The sequence below is a fragment of the Dromaius novaehollandiae genome, chromosome Z (assembly GCF_036370855.1).
Source record: "Dromaius novaehollandiae isolate bDroNov1 chromosome Z, bDroNov1.hap1, whole genome shotgun sequence".
Lineage (NCBI taxonomy): Eukaryota > Metazoa > Chordata > Aves > Casuariiformes > Dromaiidae > Dromaius > Dromaius novaehollandiae.
The window spans coordinates 39,783,863-39,802,917 of record NC_088132.1 but is presented as its reverse complement, the minus strand read 5'-3'; the positions used below and the strand labels follow the sequence as shown (position 1 = coordinate 39,802,917).

At 37.3% G+C, this 19,055-nt stretch overlaps 1 protein-coding gene across 2 annotated transcripts in view; it reads left to right on the top strand.

Moving 5' to 3' along the window:
- LOC135324835 (peroxisomal multifunctional enzyme type 2-like) overlaps window positions 1-18,629 on the top strand; it is a 69,479-nt gene extending 50,850 nt beyond the window's left edge. For both annotated transcript variants that reach the window (XM_064501801.1, XM_064501802.1), the window contains exons 20-24: window positions 209-295; window positions 2,877-2,966; window positions 5,444-5,579; window positions 16,285-16,412; window positions 18,200-18,629. In XM_064501801.1, coding sequence (XP_064357871.1) covers window positions 209-295; window positions 2,877-2,966; window positions 5,444-5,579; window positions 16,285-16,412; window positions 18,200-18,289 — 531 coding nt within the window. In that variant the 3' untranslated portion in view covers window positions 18,290-18,629. The remainder of the gene's footprint in view (window positions 1-208; window positions 296-2,876; window positions 2,967-5,443; window positions 5,580-16,284; window positions 16,413-18,199) is intronic.
- The last annotated feature ends 426 nt before the right edge of the window (window positions 18,630-19,055 follow it).

Sequence of the window (19,055 nt, the reverse complement as noted above, 5' to 3'; positions counted from 1 at the left end):
GCGTTTTAATTCCTGTATCTAGTATGATTACTTAAAAAATTTTATGTTTGCATTGCTAGTTGACTTATTTTCTATGGGTTTTTTTGTTTTTTTTCTGATTTCAGTAGAGCTTATACTTTTAAGCCGTGTGTGAGGTCACAGTACCATTTGGTAGTATGTATGACAGATCCTCCTTTCCCTCTCACTTTTTTGTTTTGTTTTGTTTTAGGTTCGCTTTGCAAAACCGGTCTTTCCTGGGCAAACTTTACAAACGGAAATGTGGAAGGAAGGAAATAGAATCCATTTTCAGACCAAGGTCAGAACACAAAGACTCACCGTTGTGGGCTTCCATGTAGGATATGTTGGTTTAAAGAGTGTGGGTGTGAGAGAGTGGGAGAAAACCAGCTCATTAAATGCACCATTGAAGAAGGTTCTTTTAAAGAAAAGAAAAAGAAAATAAAGTGAATGGACTTCAATAGGATAAAATATTCCTACTTAGTTTACAGTGTCGCTAAGATTCCAGTTAAATAATAAAAATAGCATTATATCTTTATACAGTTCTTGTGTTAAATAGCATCAGAGCTCATTGTATTGCACCACATTTTCTGTGTTCACCACGGAAAAGCAAAAGGCTGTCATTTTCAAGTCAGCATAGTTTGTACTTGTTTCCTGCAGTTAACTGTAACCATGTGCATGGGGGAGTTTTTGCCTTTTGTTTATTTGCTTGCTTGCTTGTTTGTTTTTTTAACAAGTTTGTTTAGCTTAAGCCAACTCCTGGTGGCTTGTTTACACTGGTAAACTTTGACAAGTTTAGCTTAAATTGATTTAAACCTCAGTTGAATCTACTCAGAAGAACTTAACAGCAGAAGTTTCATAGCAGCTGTACATATTAACTACACTAAAACAGGCATAGTTTACTCTTCTATAAACACAGCTTTTATATTACATGACTTTCTTTTGGCTTCGCTTTTAGCATTTTGGAGGGGTGTCCTGTAATCCAGTGCTGCACACCGTAGGATCCTTACCGAAAGCTAAGGAGAAGTTACTCCATGTAGAGCCCCAAAATAACTTCTCATCACTTCTGTTGTACTGCTGTGTGGCACTGTCATTTTCTTAAACCATGAGTTTGTTATGTTGGTAACTGAATACACGTTGGCTTATGCACATACAATTTACATGTCATTAGTGGACAGCCAAAGCTTTGCAACTGCATCTCTGTAAAACTACAGGCAAAGCTGTTGCTCAGTGAGCACAGCAGTGGTGATCATTGCAGCTGCAGAGAGGTTTGGGCAGACAAAATCAAATGAGGGGAATGATAACAAGGACATAGTATTCCTGTGGGAACAGCTATCCTACTTTGCAGAATACATGTTGACTGATGGAAGTAAGTTCTGTCTGCAGACCTGAGGAGTGGTAGTGGCTGTAAAATTTCAGAATGATGACACTTTCCTCTGACAGCGATATGGCTGCTATGTGCAGACTTTCCATCTGAGGTTACTAGTCGTCTAAACAAGACAGTTTGGTGCCTCAAATGAACCTGGGAGGTTACCGTACTGGAGATGCATAGGTGTGTTTAAAGTTACTACCACTCTGTCCTGAGAGACTTCCAGCCTCTCAGATACTTATTTTTTAAAGGTTTGCATGTCTAAATTAACAGAATTCACGATGTGCTTCCCAGGCCTTTGAAATTTGTAAGCAGAATGGGATACTCTGTTGTGTTTGAAGGCTTGGTTTGTTACTGTGCTTGGTCTAATCAAAACTAATATGTAGAGTTTGGGGGTGTTTTTGCTACAGATCTTTTTAACAAGCTTCAGTGTGGAGTAAGTATGGAGAGAAATTACAACTTTTAACAGGATTATAGAAAACCAGTGTTTCAACAGTTACTTACTCAAAGGAATTTTGCAGGGTTCTTTAGTTTATTGTTGCCTGAGTTAATCTGAAATTAAGCCATCTTTTTACTTACAAGAAAGTCAAGTCAAATCAAACTAAAAATATCCATATAACTTTTATATGCATTTTTAAATCTCTTTTCAATACTGTGTTAAGTTGTGCATTGTAGCAGTGACAAGCTGTTAGACATGATTTGAATAATCTTTAGTATATAGTCTTTCTATAATGATTTCACCTATGCAATAAGCTAAGCTGTGATACTGGTTACTCTTCTTCTTCAGCTATTATCATCCTATTCACTGACAATGTATGTAGGGAGTCATTTTGCCTTCCTAATCTGTTCACTGTCACAAGTCAGCATGGTTTTGTGATTTCCCCCCCACCAAAAAAATCTGGTCTTGTTGTCAGAAAGGATTGAGCGTCAGTCCTCTTCAAAGAGACAATGTCAAAATGAAACCCAGTTTTTTCTCTGACTTACCTGAATTCCTTTCCATTTTATTCTTGTAAATAGTTATTTTCCCCTTTCTCCTTGCCATTTTTGTGGCATTACAGTGTTTAAAAATCTACAGTGCAAGTTGCAGTGTAAGATGCCTAAAGATAGTGAAACATGCACTGCTGCCGATTGTGTATAATACATTTTAAACAATGTGTTTTTCTCAGAACTATTTGTTAAGTAACGCTTATAATGCAGAGGTAAATTTTTGGCTAAATACATTTTTAAATCCATTTTGTAAACAGAGAAATGTCGACATCTTTTCGGTATAATTTGTCAAGAAGTAAACAATCATTTGACTTTTTGAGCTGTTTGTGAAACACATATGCTAATTTGTCTCAAGACTAAAATGCATTCTTTCCCCCCCCCCCCCCCTTTTGGAGCTTTTATGCTTTCTCCTTTCTTGATCTGTCTGTTTTAAAAGGCAAAGAAAACTCCTTGGTTGTCACTTTGTTTGTTGTGACTTTTTGCCAATAGGTTACCTCTTTAATGTAATTTTTTCCCCCCATTACAGGTCAAAGAGACTGGAGAAATTGCTATTGCAGGGGGATATGCGGATATAACATCAGCCTTGGATAAACCTTCTGCTTGGGAGCCTGTGAAGGTAGGGGGAAGCAACAGAAGCATTAATTTGCAGAGCAGCATAATGAGGCTTATTTTTATGGGAAACATGGGAAAGCTACTAGAATCATTTATTAGTCTTACTAGCAATAATTAGATGAATATATGAATTCAGAGATGCGAAAACACAAGTTACCCAGCTTTTAGAGGTTCATGGATCTATTTGGGGGAAAAACACAGACATTTCAGGATATACAGAATGGTTAATGCAGTTAGAAGTGCTTGACTCCAGTTTAAGTATTAGGATAAGCATTGCTGTATGTATTACCAAACAAGCAAGACATGCATCAGAGAGGACCACAAGCTTGAGCACTTGCATGACTGAGATCAAAATCAGGCTCTGTAAACGTGAGGGTTTGCCGTTCATCTTGGGCTTTCTTCGTCCTATTGTACATAGGGGCTGTGACTAAAGGAGGGACAGAGGCCTGGCAGGGTTCCAAAACTGTTGGATCCATTTTGAAAGAAGGCTGTGAGTGCTATTTGCACATGTAGTAGGACTGACGCATGATACAAGCCTTACACTATATATGTGAAGAAATTCTCTGCATATGTGTGTCAGCCTGAAGTACTGGACTTGCCCTGAAAGACAGAATTGCACATGCAATACTGAGAGTGTCCTAGGTTCTTGAGGTGGTCTGTACAGACATGGGTGCACAATGCATTGCCTTCATAAACTTCATCTTTGTGCCGTGGAATCCTGTCTATAAAGGGTGAAGACTTAATCCATTAAAGTTTATGAAATAATGGCATTCATATACAGCTTGTGATGTATTCCTGAAAACTGCTTCTTTTCTTTGGTTGTGTTTAGTCTTCTGACTTTCTGGAAAGCTGTAGACTTTCTGTATTCTGGGGAGACAGGCACAGGCAGCCTGTCCAAAAGCAGTCGTCTGCCCACGGGCTTAACAGTGGAGGGTGACTAGGACATCTTTGGGTCTGCTGTGGAACCAGGTGGTTCTAGGAGTATGGTATGTTTCAGGAGTGACCTTCGTTTTCTCACCCTGTAGTTCCTGTGCTTGGACAGCTGTCCTGCTTGAGCACATGAGGCAGTCCCAGGATGGGAGCTGCAGTTGAGCTGTTAGTGAAATCCTATGGGACTCAAGGACTGTAGTGTGGACATTTGATGAAAAAAAAAAAAAATTTTTTTTGCTGAAAAAAGCTGCAGTTAGCTAGTCAAGCTATCCCCTGTTTGGAAACAAGAAAATTAGGGCTGCTTTGCACCATATTTCAGTGTTCTCACAGTGCCAGCACTGTAACAGCCTCCAGGTGCCACAAGGAATGATTGCAGGTATAGCCCTGCGGCTCTCCTGGCTACGCTCAGTACAGAGTGAGTGCTCTGAGAATGCTGTTGCCGCATTTTGAAAGTTTTTGGTTGAGCATGTGTGCATGTGGTTTTCAGAGGCTTGTAACTTGGCTGTGCTTCAGTAGACTTTCTTAGAGTCATACCACTTTTATTGGAGTGACCTGTTGCCAGATTTCCATTTGAGGTTCCAAAGTACATAGGCATTAGAACTTTTCAGTGAAATCATTATAGGGATTTTTTTAACATGGGCAGAACAGTTTGTTTTTCTTCAAGCTTACTCTGAGGAATTAAGGTGTATTGGCTGAAATGTCTTGACTAGCTGAGGCAGACATCCACCAGGGATGTCTTTATCCTGAATGAGTGAAGTTTGGCAAACCTAGAAGCCACAGGAAAACATGTCATATAATGGAAAATGTTGTCAGCCATAACCATAGAGGTGGCAAGATAGCAGTGCAAGGAGTGTATGAGTAGGTTCAGCACAAGAGCTTCAAGTTATGAGGAATGTCTTTACTCCAGTTGCAGTCAGATGAGGAATATGACTGAAACAGCTTCTGAAAGTGTAGTATTTTATCCATTACAAATGTTTGTTAAGGTAAAACAGCAAAAGGCTTACAAAATGTTGTATGTTTGCAAAAGTTAAACATGTAAATGTAGTTAGTCCCAGTCTTAAATGCTAAAAATACTGTATTTGCTCTGGAGTTCTGACTGTGTTCATAGTGAAGTCTGTTTTGAAAGTCTTTCATGTCAAATTAAAGTAACGCACTGGTGAAAACATTTTATGTTCTAAAAACTAACAAATGCCATTCACTGGAAAAAGTGGCAATGGTTATCCTGCAGAAGGAATAACGGGCAATTTATAAACCCTTAAACAATCCTAATTATAAAGCATATCTTAAATTGTAGTGATAAATAACAAAAATAATAAAAGCGAGATATGAAATGATTGTCAACAGTGATTCCATGAAACCTTTTGTGCTTGAATATAATCTTTAATGCTGACAATTGCTAGAGGTGATTATTTGCAGTAGAAGATGTCTCAATTGCATTTAATCATTCTGCAATAGATACTTTCCTGGACACAGTACTTGAACTAATAATCATATTTATTACTTTTTAACAGAGCTTTCTATTTGAAATTCTTTGTACCGTCTTTCTTTAAGACTGCAGGGCTGCAGAGTGACCTTGTGTTTGAAGAAATTGGTCGTCGCATCAAAGAGATTGGAAATGAGCTGGTAAAGAAAGTGAATGCTGTATTTCAATGGAACATCACTAAGGATGGAAAAACAGTTCAGTGGAGTAAGTCATAGTTTTGTTTTTATAATGCATGGGTGCATTTTTTAATGAAGTGAGATTACTTATATTCATTCTAATTAAACTGATAAAGATGAGCACAAGGGTAGCAGGTGAATTTTCACTAGGGCTTAAAAATCTGAATGCACAACTGAAATTTTTGCAAGGAGGTCAGATAAAGTTCAAAAATAAGCTTTCTCAAAATACGCCTCTATAACTTGCTTATTTGGTTGTAGGTAAAGGCAAGCTGCCCTCTAGAACTTCAGTGCATTTCTATTTACATTTTCCAGAATGGGTGTCTCTTGCACTTAGAAAAGCAGGCTAAATTAACCCACAAGGAGCTCTGTGCTACAGGAACAAGACTGCTGATGATATATAAGCTAACTAATCTAAACCAACTGGATATTTATTTCTTGCATTATTCTTGTGACTTCAGTGAAAACATAACACAACTTGTTTCTGTTCAGAATTTCTGAAATCAAAGTTCAATGAAGGTTTGTGCTGCTTACCATTCTTCAAGGGTTGATAAACAGAAGCCAAAGCTTGCCTGGCAATAGGTGGAAGGGAAGGGGTCCCTGATAAGTGGATTATACAAATATGTGAACCAGTCTGATTTGGCAAAACTGCTTTCTCACGAATTTTTTTATCCTCAAATTTTCGTTCTTCCCTCTTGTGCTCAGGTTGTAGGGACATGTATTTTTGCCGAAAGCAAAGCGTACATTTTGAAACTGAATATATTTCAATATTTTTGGTGTTACTAGTTTGTTTTGTTCATTTGTTTTATTGAGGTGTCCAGAATGGTCTACTAGTGCAATGCAAAAAAAGGGATAAAGTAGTGTTGCCAATGGCAGGTCTTCACATTTTTGTAGAGAAATGAAACTCTTAGGGTCAAATCTGTCATTTAGGGTGCTACATTATGATTAGCCTCAATAGTTGGACCTGGTCAGAATGCTTTTGGGAGCTACCATACAGGTGGGCTGCCCTTTGGCCCCCTGAGGAGAGAGACTGGCACATTGGTAGGTCAGATCCAGTCTGTGCTGTGCTTTATCCCATAAACTGTGATTTTTTTTTAGCTAGTGTTAGGTCTGTGCAGTGTTTTGTTCTTGGTGTATAGTTGCTTTGTTTCTTCTTGCAGGGTGGTTTAGAATCTTGTAATTTCAGTTTCTCTTTTCCTAATAGTAAACAACGGAGGTTTGGAATAACAAGGCTGCTGTTCGAGTTGGGGGAAAAATGTCATGCCTTGCCCCTGAGACTGCTCAAGATAGCTCTGCTCTACTTTCACTGAGTAGCAGGCTATTTTTGTGAGATAAGGGGTGATTTCCACTTGGATAGCAGTTAATCAATGTATCGAAAATGCCTCTCTAGATTATGCAGGAGACTGAGTATCTTTAAATCAAAATGAGAGTGGGTAAATACTGCATAATTCAACTTGCAGGATCTGCTGTCTTAGAACTCATTATTACTCTTCATCATTCCTCACATCTCTGCAATGTTTCACTTACATTCTTTTTTAATTGAAATGATGGGCGTGCTTAGAACCTGGACAAGAAGGCTTGAAAAGTCTTTTCTGTGTTCTTACTTTACTAAAAGCTGTATTAGAAATGCATAGGGTAAACTCTAAAACACTTGAAGGGGAGACTTCTGCTTGTTAAAGGGCCACTGTGTGCGCTACATCAGTCACATCTTTTATGTGTTTTTTAGTAAGACATTCAACACATTAAAAAATCGAAGTAAATAATTGCAAATTAAGTGATGGTCATGTTTACAGTAACAAGCAGAAAATTACTTCATCTTCAAGATGGTTCATAATTTTCTTTGGTTTTGGAACTGCTTTGTTTGTGACTTAAACTGAAGATTACATATGTTCAAAGGATGGATGGACAAATTAATGTAAGAAAAATCTGTTGGGGAATTTTAAAAACACGAATAAAATTTCTGGCTCAGGAAGACGTAGAGCTGCAAACTGCTGAATGCAGGATAGGCACACCTAGATATTTAGGCCTGAGCTGAAATGTGGATGCATGTTTACAAAGGGTGATGTTTGTCAGTATATCCTGAGCGAGAGGATTACTGCTTTGGGTAAATCAAAAGTCAGTCAGAACCTTTTCTATTTTTCAAACAGAGCTTGTTCTCTCTTCTGTTCCCTACCAAAATGGTGGGGAGAAGGTAATGTCTTCCTCTGATAGGTATTGCCCTAACTAAAGGGGATTAAAGAGTTGTAACTTTTCTTTGACTATTCCATTTGCCCCTGTTACGATGGGCAAAATCTGGTCTTTATGCAAATTTGGAACTACTTTAACCTTTTGGGATAAAGGGTCTCATATTATCTTAAACATCTCCTGATGCTTACTAGTACTAGGAGCTTAAGCCAAACGTTTCCAGTAACTTGAAAAGGTGACTGCAAATATTAATAGCATGTTGATCAGTTCCTGCAAGCCCAGCTGTCAAAATAGCAAAAAGTGTTTATGAATGACTCTAATGTCTGTGGTGTCAGAAACATGTGAGACTGTATGTAAATATGTAAATATCTAGGTGACAAGGAGGATGTCTGTAGAAAATGTCCTTACTTTTTTCCTTAGGAAAATTGGTGTGTGGGTTGTGTTGGTGTGCAAAGGTTGTCCCTTTGTTGTATATCAGTTTTCCAAAGAACTTTGCGCAATCTGATAGTTTTCTGAATGTTTGTGTCTTTCTTTGAAATTTTGAACAGTTAAAGAAAAAACAGATTAGTCATCCCTTTCCAGCAAAGTTGGGCAATATTAAAAACATTTTTAAAAATTTGTGGGCTTTGGAATCTGTGCTGTCTTCTGTTATTTAAATTCTCATAAAGGCATCAAACTCAGCTATCCTCAATTTCTGCAATTCCTTGGTGTCAAATAATTGTGTAAATTCACTGGCAAAGTGCTACCAAATTCTGACAATTCTAGTATCAGCTCTAATTATATGGAATAGTAGCATACTACTACCTCTAATAGTTTTCTACTTTAAATAGTATTCGTATAGTATTACTCTAACAGTTTGCTAATGACCTAGGATATCTGCATGACGGAATTCTTATTTTAGGGATTTTTTTTTAAACACTATTCTGGTAATAAAAAAGAAGGAAAAAAGAAAGGTGGGGGGGAAAGGAGGGGGGAAAAAAAAAGGGAAGACCTACCAGAAGCAAGCATCCAAGAGTTGATAAACAATTGCTTACATTATGATTCAGTATTCAAGAGCATTGTCATGTACTGTCTCTTCTGCAGCATGCTAGCCTAATTCACTTTGCATAGTGGATATGAAAGAAGGCAGGGGTTTGTGGCTTTGCTTTCAAAGCCTGGCTGCTTTCTTGTAGTTAAGATATTGCAAGCAACGTGGCATTTCTGACAAACTTTTATATGATGATCAGCAAGACTCTTGTAATACACATAAACAATGACAGCCAACTTATGATATGCAGCACTGACAATGCCATTTACTGACTTGAACACTAGATTTTTTCTATTAATGGTGTGGAAGCTTTTGTACATGAGTAGAAGTTTTATACATTGAAAAACTACTTTTTGACTTAAAAGTTCGGGTGATAAATGTTGTCCTTGCTCTAGCTTGAGTTTAATTATTTTGTCATTATTTTGACCAATTTCAAACCTGCCTCAGTTTTGATGTTAGCCAGCTTTGTAAGTAGAATTGTACTGTTTTGCCCTGCGTATAAATTTGGCTTAGTGGTTGTTAGTTGATCTTCTGTGTATACTAATATTAAATCAGTACTCTAAATGTTATGCTAAATTAATGATTCTAACAATTTAGAATTCTCTTTCCCTTCTCTTTTATTAAAATAAAATTGCTGTAATAAAAGCTATATCCTATAACATAAGCAGCTGCAATAAAGCAAACAGGAAAATATGAAATTAAAATTGGTAAAGAGTTTTTGGTTCCTTTGGATAAGTATTCCATACCCTAACAATTTATGTTCAAAAGTCTTGACGTGTTATCACTGAAACAATTGAAATGTCGGGAGGTGGGTTGTGTTTTGGGGTTGTTTTTGTTTTAAGCCTTAAGTTAATGTTAATTGTTTCATTTTCTGTCTTTTAAGGCCTCCCTTGCTAAGGGCCTCCCAGGCCTTTGAAGGCAGTGTTTACGGTTCTCTCGGGCTACCTGCTAGGTTTCTTTCTGATATTAAATTTGTTACTCCATGGCGTTGCCTTGTCTTTTAATCTTTTGGCTTGTCACTTTTGCCCAGCTTTGTGCTGTTGTGAAAACTGCAGCAATTGACAGTGCTAGAAACAATCTGGGCCCTGCAGCCCCGTGCTGTCGTGCTTGATGGTTGTAGCTCCAGCGTCTGCAGCTAATGTCCTTGAGCTTGCGATCTGCGGAGGAGGCTGGCAGGCAAGTGCAGGAGAGGAAGCAGCAGCAGGAAATACTGCTGGGGAGCTGTTTACTCACACAGCTGTTTTGGTGGGTTTTAAAATTTCAGGGACCAAAAGGGTTTTTTATTCATGTTTATTGTCAGTGTTTTGTTTCAAATCTAACTGTAACCTTTTGATCTGTTTTCTATGCAATAAGTGAAGATTTTTGTGTATTTATTACTTTAAATGGGATCTGGGAACTGGATTTAACCGTTCTCATTACAGAGAGACTCGATAACGTTAATATTAGTAACACTAGTCTATTTAATTAGCCATGACCTTTGCTTTTACATAAAACTGTGAAGGCATAGAACCTCAGGTGTCTTGCACTGGGGATGTGAAATTTCGGACAGTTCATTCACCGTCTGAACAATGATGGATTGTGGCTGTTGTCAGCTGATCTTGCATGGTGTTTTTTCTTTACGAAAGCAAACTGTTCTAATTTAAGAGGATGCTGAAAATGTAGATAATGCAATATAGATTTTGACAGCATCAAAGCTAGAGGAATAAGGTTAGCACTACTGGAGCTTTTTACAACTTTTTTTTAATAACAAAATTCTTAATGCAGTCCCCTAGCTTTGAATTCTCCAGTTAGTTTCACTAAAGCATGCCCTCTTTTGTCTCCTGAATATTTATACTGTACAACAACTGCTTTTAGGTTTTTAATAGTTATGGAATTTTTATCTTTGTAAAGAGTTAAGCTCCTTCACTGCAATTTCTGCTTCCACAGAGAAAAAGCATTGCCATTCAGATTTATTAGGTGATAGCTAATGGTTCTTCCAAACAGTTTACCCATCTGTTGCTTTTCACCATGTTTCTAAAGGAACCGCTGAAGGCAGAAGAAACTTTTATTCCTTTCCAAGTCTCAGAAAAATAAAACTTTTGTAGGAGAACTGAGAAGAAATCATTATGTGCAGTTGATGGTGAACATCTCGCTGAAATTACTGGGAAACTGCTAAGCAGTTTATGATGTGATATGACTCCAGGCAATGAAGGGCGGGTGACATTTTGTTACATTTGCTTTGAGGATGAGTCTTGTATTGCAATTAGCTATCCTCTGTGAAGGAGAATAAAGAAGAAAATGTCTGACCCCTTAATAGTTCTCTCGTTAACATGGCATGGTAGTTTTAGAAAGCAAAAGCAAACCCCGTGCCCCCAGTTCTGGCTTTTAAGGTTTTTTGGCTACATGCTTTAGAAGGTGAATATCTAATGTTTTAGCCTGGGTATATGTGATTGTTTTGACCTCGTTATTTCTCTGCCAAGATCATCTTATGGGGGATAATAATTAACGTATCTGATTGCTGCAGTTAACATTGTTGTGCACAAATAAAAACAGGTATTTGGAGGGTAGTTACTGCTCCTTTCACTGAAATGGCTCAATTCTGTTTCTCTGTCAGGTATGTAAAACTTAAATTTTAGATTTTTGACAAGCTGGTTGATGACTTAAATTCTGAGTTTCATTTAAGTTGTGTTGCCACACACAATATTGGCAGGTACCACGTCCATAGGCAAAACTTGTATTTTTGTATGGAGTGAATCAGCTCTATGAGTGGCTGGGGGAGAAGCTGTCTCTAAGTTTGGGTTTTGTAGCAGCCGGTGGGGCTGCATGCTCTCAGGAGCAAGAACCATCTGCAGTTGGCACGGGCACACGTGAGACACCTTTAAGCTACCGGGGAGTTATCACTGGTGGCAGAGCTGTAGTAACAGCGTGTGAGATCATTGTCAGGCTGTTACCCAGGTCACCAACCGACCCAGGAACCCTTTTGAGTTTAAGCACTACCATAGCTACGCTGGCACCAAGTCATTCTCAAGGTGGTGGAGGAAATGGCAGTGCAGGACACAAATTGCAGTGACTAGGTGGCAACTCTGACCATGGAGACATGGGACTATAGGAGACTTGTATCAAGCCAGTTTCCTGGCTTCTTGTCCGCTATAGCAGACAACAGTGTTGTACAGCTTTATCTCATAAAGGTACTTCGTAGGAGAAGCCATCCTTTTTGGTCTTTGATCGGTTCAGAAAGGTAGACTTTTTTTGTCTCTGACTGGGATCTGTTCTGATACCAAGAAATGTCTTTCAGTGCTAGTTTATATCCATTTGTCCATGTGCCAATGCTATCTTTTAGTTTCAGTTGCCGTCTGAATACTTTAGAATGGGTGAATGTCAGGAGGTGAGAAAAGCTATCTTACAAGCTCCTCAGCCTTTGTCTTGCAAAAACTTAACAAGCAACTTTGAGGAGACAGTTTTCCATTCTGTGTTATGAGAGAAGTTATGTTCCTTCTTCAAAATACCAACGTATGCTGTGTTTTTAATTATTTTTTGTCCAGTGTAATTCACCAGCATGGAATAAAGAATTGCAGTAAGTCTCATCTGTGAATCAAGCTGCAGGATTTCTTTTCCTTCTGGTAATTCCTCTGGTTTTGTTTGTTTGGTTTTTCACTGTTTGCATTAGTGATGCTGTAACTTATCTCCAAAAGGCCTAACAAAAAAAGAAGTTGAAGGAAAAGGACGGGGTCCTTAATGTTTTCATGAAAGGAAAGCACTTGCTATCACATTACTTTTGGGGTTTTTTTGTGGCTGTTCCGATTTTTTTTTTTCTTTTTTTCTTCCTTAGCAGGTCTCTGATAATACTTTGTAAACAGAATAAAGAGGAAATGGAAATTTAACCTATTGCTAAATAGAAATGGTCTTTTGTATATTTTAGGGAAAAGTGCATACTACTGGATTGCTCCTCTTTTTAAAATTTCTAGTAAGTTTTAATTTGAGGTGTAGTAAAGATTTGATGTGATTAAACGTAGCAATTATATGTATAGTACCATGATTATGTAGTGTTCACAGGCATACTTGTGCTTGGAGAGATTACAGTTGGTTGTTGATGTGGATTGGTAGATAAAGATCTTAAGCCTTGCAAGGATAATGGAGAAGGAGAAGAGGGCTTGTAACAATAATGTGAAGTATGTATTATACTGAAATTAAAGGCTAGGAGTTGTTAAAACTTGCCTGAGTCACTACACCTTTTTAATTCTAACTTTGTGTGTGCTGAACACAATGCTAAGACTGATCTATCACTATAATCTTCAACTGTATGATATATACCATGTCTGTTTTTTCCAGCCAGTGCTCAGTAGTGGAGGAGAATAGGATGTGCTGCGTTTTGGGAGATGTTACGTCAGGCTTTCAGGATCTGGGTTTCCTTGTGGAAGTGGCTGGGAAGGGAAAAACGGGGAAAAAAAATGCATGTAGAATAAAGCACAAGAAGGCAGTCATGCTTTTTCAATTTTTAAAGTTCAGAAGTCTTTTAAAATAATTAATAATTTTAAGCATCCTACAAGTACACAAGTGTGTTTTGTGACTTCATATATATATATAGGGGCTTACTAGGTAGTTATAGTCATGTGGGTCAAAAGGGGCTCAGTTTGGCTATGTTGATATGGTTCATCACATTGCTAGAATTTGAGTAGAGGTATTTTTTAAGAATTCATTGAGAGTTAAGTTTGGTTGGCTTAACCTGAGGAGCTGGTAACCATTGCATTTAATGACTCAATGGATGGATATATACATATAATATATGTGTATGTGTGTGTATATATATATATATTTATATATAAAATATTCCCCTTTAGTGGTCTGTACCTGCATAGCCTACTGGAACAATGTTTAAAGGCTTATTTATGATGATAAATTATGTAGTAGGTGTTCTGGATCATAAAGGATTTTACACAGTTCCTACCCACAAACACAGAAGGTTTAGGAAAATTTTTGTGGCCCTAAGGCTGTGTGAATGTTTTTCGGCTTTTTATTCTTTAACAGATGTTCATCATATGAACACTATGAACCTTTGCAACCAAAATATTTAGAGGATTTTGATGTTCCCAACATATACATAGATGAAGCTGATCTGGGGAAAAAGTGGAACTTGTCTGATGTTTTGTATTACTAGCTGTGAAGAGTACAAAAATAAAAACAAAAATTTATAAATGAAATTATTTTGAAAAGTTCAGCAATGTAATGTTATTTGTATGTGTTTGTAACTTAAATGCTGACATCTTAAATACTGATATGCTGTAAACCTTTTCTGATACATACACAGTATGTTCTTATGGGTGATCAGTAATTTTTGGTTTTTCCCCCTCTCATTATGTCAAGTCAGTGATATCTATTAAACCTGTCCCTGAAGTGGTAATTTACCTTAGTATCTGTTAAAATCAAGTGGATAATAATAATCCAGTATGTAACTTCTCACAGAGCATCATTATACACTTAATTCCCTTTTTAGTTTTGTTGTAACTGCATAAATTCCTTTTTAGAACAGATTTCAGAAAATGGAAGACTTAACTGCTTCAAACAAAATCTATTCCTGAGCTATACAGCGCACCTCAACTTTTCAGAAAACTTACTTGGAAAAGGACTGTGCATGAGATGGTTTATGCAGAAATAAGTCTCTGTAGTCAAGCAAGTGGCTTAAAATGTGACAACTAAGGGAAACTGTGTGACTGTCTTAATATTGGCCAGGCAGCAATGATTCTGAAACCAGAGGTGTCATGTCCTTACAGAGACAGCCACTTGAGTAATGATTTTGCTTTGTACTTAAAAAGTGGGGGCCAAGAGGAAAATGTGTAAAGGGAAAGGCTGGGAATCTGCAGACGCTGAGAGTGAGTTGGCAGAGCACATCCTGTCAAAATATTCTTCTAAACAAATGACAGAATGCCTGACAGGGTTAACCTTATAATAGATTATTTTGGCAGGGCATGTGGTTCGGGGAAATAGGACTCTGAAGCTCCAGACACTCTGAGGAATTTGGGGCTTTCCAGAAGAGAAGGGCAAGTAGTTGCAAAGGCTTAAGATCCTCTTTACCTCAAGCAGAGCAGGCTATATTACCAATGGGGCAAAGCAGGGAAAATGCAACAGCATGTTTTTCCAGTGCTGTATTTGACTTCTGTGAATATTAAAACCTTGAAGTTATTACTAACTTTAAAAATTCTGCAATAGTTGAGCTAATTAGAATCTTTTGAGTCTTAACTATTGTGTAGATGCTGGTTTTTGTTTTCTGGGTTGTTTTTTTTCCATCTATGGAAGAATTTTCAGATCAACTGTGGGTTGTTTTTTGAACTTGTATGTTTCTAGGATTAACTGCTAAATTCTTGCTGTAAAACCAAAACAAAAAATTTAATTGGGATGCATATGCTCGTGTGTCTATGTTTTAGATCTAACCAGGAAGCTGAGATCATATTGAAGGCTTTCTTGATGATCCAGTTAACTTTTCCTTCAAGAGGTGTCAATGTTGAACAGTTGTCTTTGTTTTTCTTTAAGCAGGTATTTTCCTGCTTTGACATAGTTTTTTTTTTTCTACTCCTTTACTAAAGTTCCCATTCATCCAAACTGTTAACAATATTTACTAGTACTACCTATGTTAAATTGTATTAATGCCAGTGAAATTATTGGATCCCGTGTGCATAGGTCCATGATAAAACAGCAAATTAGTAAGACTTACTGTGTATGTGTCTCTTAACCTTGCTTGCTGTGTTATGCTCCACATAGAAAATGGGCGTTATAAGAGAGCAATGTCTGATTTTCTATTTGAATATCAAAAATTCAGTGTAACTATTTAAGAGAGCACTGGAAAAGTCTAAACAGTTAGGAAATTTATGCTGTTGTCTTCTGTGAAGACTAATGTCTGAACTACAGAAGCATCAGTGATTTCAGTAAGATAAACAAGTGGATTCCAACCCATCGTCCTGTAACAGGTAGGTCTTGGTTAGCGTGTCAGAGAAGGGTAGTACAGTGCTAATGTCTTTGAACTTGGTGTCTATTCATAAAAATGAAAGGACAGGATTTTTCAGGCTATGTAGGGATTGTTCTTCCTTCGATTACTGTAAGCACTGTGCAGCTTGTGACTGAAGTGTGGATTACTTGATAATTGTATTTTTGAGTCTCTCTTTCTGGCATATTTTGCTTCCTCTAAAAAACCAGAAGCCTACACTTTTTTAATATCCACTGTCTAAAAAGGCGCAGTTTGAAGTTTGGGCTTATTACTATCTAATGGCTTAAATCCTAACATTTAGGATGTAAACCTCTGTTACTACCTGTGTGACTAACTCTTATTAGTGTTATTAGAACAGTACAGGAATCATCTGGGTTTTTTCCATGTTGTAATCTCAATTATTTTGTTTCATTGAAGAGCAAGAAACGCGTCATTTCCCAAGTGGCTTTTAGCTAGAGAGTTATGGTTAGATTGGACATTTCACAATAATAGATAAGAAAAGTAACATACTTTAGACTGAAAATTTCATCTTTATTTTGAAATAAATCTATCTTTGCTGCTTTTTCTCAGCAATTGACTTAAAGAATGGTTCTGGAGAAGTCTATCAAGGACCTGCGAGAAGTTCTGCTGATACCACCTTCACTCTCTCAGACCAGGATTTCATGGATGTGGTTCAACAAAAGACCAACCCCCAGCAGGTAAAAACCCTTGTGTCACAGATGTATTCATTTGCATGGGGAAATAGTATCTGTTTTAATTCAAGCTGTGGTTTCACTACTGTTAGCATTCTGAAGTCTGCAACACTGGATGTTTTGACAGTGCAAACCAGATTGAGACTGGGTGTAGGCATATCATTAACCTTGTAATGAATTAGTCAGAGCGCGTGATAAGGAATTTATGCCATCTTTATGCTAGGTGTGGGAAGACAAAGATACCTCAAATGTTGTAAAGCCTACCACTGCAAAATTAGATTTTTTAAATTTATTTGTTTTCTGGCACTTCAGAATACCTGTTTTGCAGGGTTAGGATTTGTCAGTTTTACCACTCGGGCTGTTTTAATTGGTTACCTTACAGGAGGTTTACACGTGTTGCAGTACTCTGATTTTACTACTACTGTAGTGAAGAAAAATGTATGGATGGAGATCCATTGAAAATGGGCAAAATTTTTAAGGGAAAGGAGTATGTGTGTGTAATCTGTCCGCACTTCAGGTTCTTGAGATAAACTGCCCTGAAACTACTAATTTTACTTCCCCCCCCCCCCCCGCAAAAAAAAGCCTCACATAAAAGTAAATTAAACTGTCACACATTGAATATACCAGCTTAGAGACTCAAACTTCAGTAAATGAAAACTTTAATTAGCTCATCATATATCAAACAGTTGCTTTTCTTTGATCTCAAGCAGAAGTTTAAGGATTGTTGGAGACTTTGAATTTAAAATTGAAGACTAACGATGTTGGCAAATATTTGTTACAAGTCTTGCATACCACATGAATAAAATTGTTTGTGACCTCCTGTATATAACAGACATAAGGCATAAACAAACAAGATGTTGACGTGTAAGCTTTAGAACGCTAAAGGACAGTGACTCCAATTCAGGCGCATTATCTGTTCTTAGGCATTAGTATTTCTTTTGAGTTTCTGTGAAGTTTTTCATCTAAAGAAGCTCAAAGCATCTATTCAAATTCTGTTCTGCTGTCTCTCTCTATTCCTTATTTGAACATATTTCAAGTTAATGGAGCCATGCAAAAGCACATTGTTTCAGAACTTTCAAAGAGCTTTCAAATTGCAAAGCCACAGCAAAGCAAAACAAGTTAAAAATTGAAGATTGAAATAGGCCGTGCAGGTCTTTGAACTGCAGACAATAAAAATGTAATATACCAGCATTTCAGTGAAAATTTTGGTCAGTTGGTGATTCTGCAAGCACAACAAAATTTTCTGTATTGTTTTGGTCTTGCATGTTGTAATGTACTGAGTACAAAGTTGGTGCATTCCCTTTGAATATGTGTGTGTATGTATGTGGTGTGAGTTCCTGTTTGGATTTGTTAGGAATTTGAGCAAATAATGCAATGAGCAATACAATGATACATGGATTTCTGTGGGGTAGGGTGGGGAGGACTGGGAGCCTTATTTTTGTGTATTTGCTAACTTTTGTCATCAGCTTCTGCGGAGAAATATGGTTTTACCAGAAATGCGCTGTGCTGTACTTAAAGAAATGGAAGTCACCGAGGGGTGGTGGTGGTGGTGTTTTTTCCTCCAGAGCAGTAGGCTTGGCCTTGCCAATGACAAATCAAGATGGTATTAAAATGAAGTTCACACTGTTTTCTGTTAACGACCAATAACCAATAGACATTGCTCACTGAAGGCTTTTGCATAAGCAGTGAATAGCCATGGTTTTCTCTGGCTTCTTATTTGGCTCTAGTAACCCTTTGGATTGTGGGTAAATAGTTGAACACTTTTCTCTTTCTCCCTCCTTTGCTTCTTGTAGGCATTCTTTTCTGGTAAACTAAAAGTGAAGGGGAACATCATGCTGAGCCAGAAGTTGGAAATGATCCTGAAGGATTATGCCAAACTCTGAACTGCTTGATCATCTACCACAGTAGTCAAGAACTTCAGAAGAGAGAAACGTCAGTTAGTTCAGAACCAATGCTCAAAACATTATGAAGATTCCTTAACATCAGTGTACTGATTCACTGTACTACTAATACACAAGCTGTTCTAATTGTTGCAGGCACAAAATCATAACATGAATGTAACCGTAAATACTGTCCCTTCTTTGATTCTCAGCAATGGTATAGAATCTTACTTTCCCATATCACATCTTTATCTAAATAAAACGTATGTAGCTCTTAAAAAGATGCATATATTTCTATATTAATTCTGAAGAAAATTAAACCAATACATCTCTTTGATATCTCTTTCTTTGTGTCTGTCAGTCTTCATTTATGTTGCCTTAGTTAAACTTTCTAATTGCTATGATTTGAGCTGGCTTATTTTTGAAATTAGGATATTATCTTTTATCTTAAGCTCTCATGATCCCATTCAAGCAACTGGAAGATGGAAGAGTTTCATTTATTTAAATCTTTTGATTATGGTTTTGTTTTGGTTTTTTTTTTTCTGTAGAGGAAGAAAACTCTTGAACTTTTACACTGCCCACCTTCTTTAGAAAATCACTAACATAAAAGTTACTTTTATTACATGGAAATTCAATGAGGCTTTTTGAGATGGGGCCTTTATTTTCGTTACATGCTTTTCATACTGAACTCTGAAAGCTTTGTGGAAAAGAACTTCTGCAAGCACAATTTGTTAAAAAATTGCTGAAGTCCTGCAGAAGAGGCTTTTTA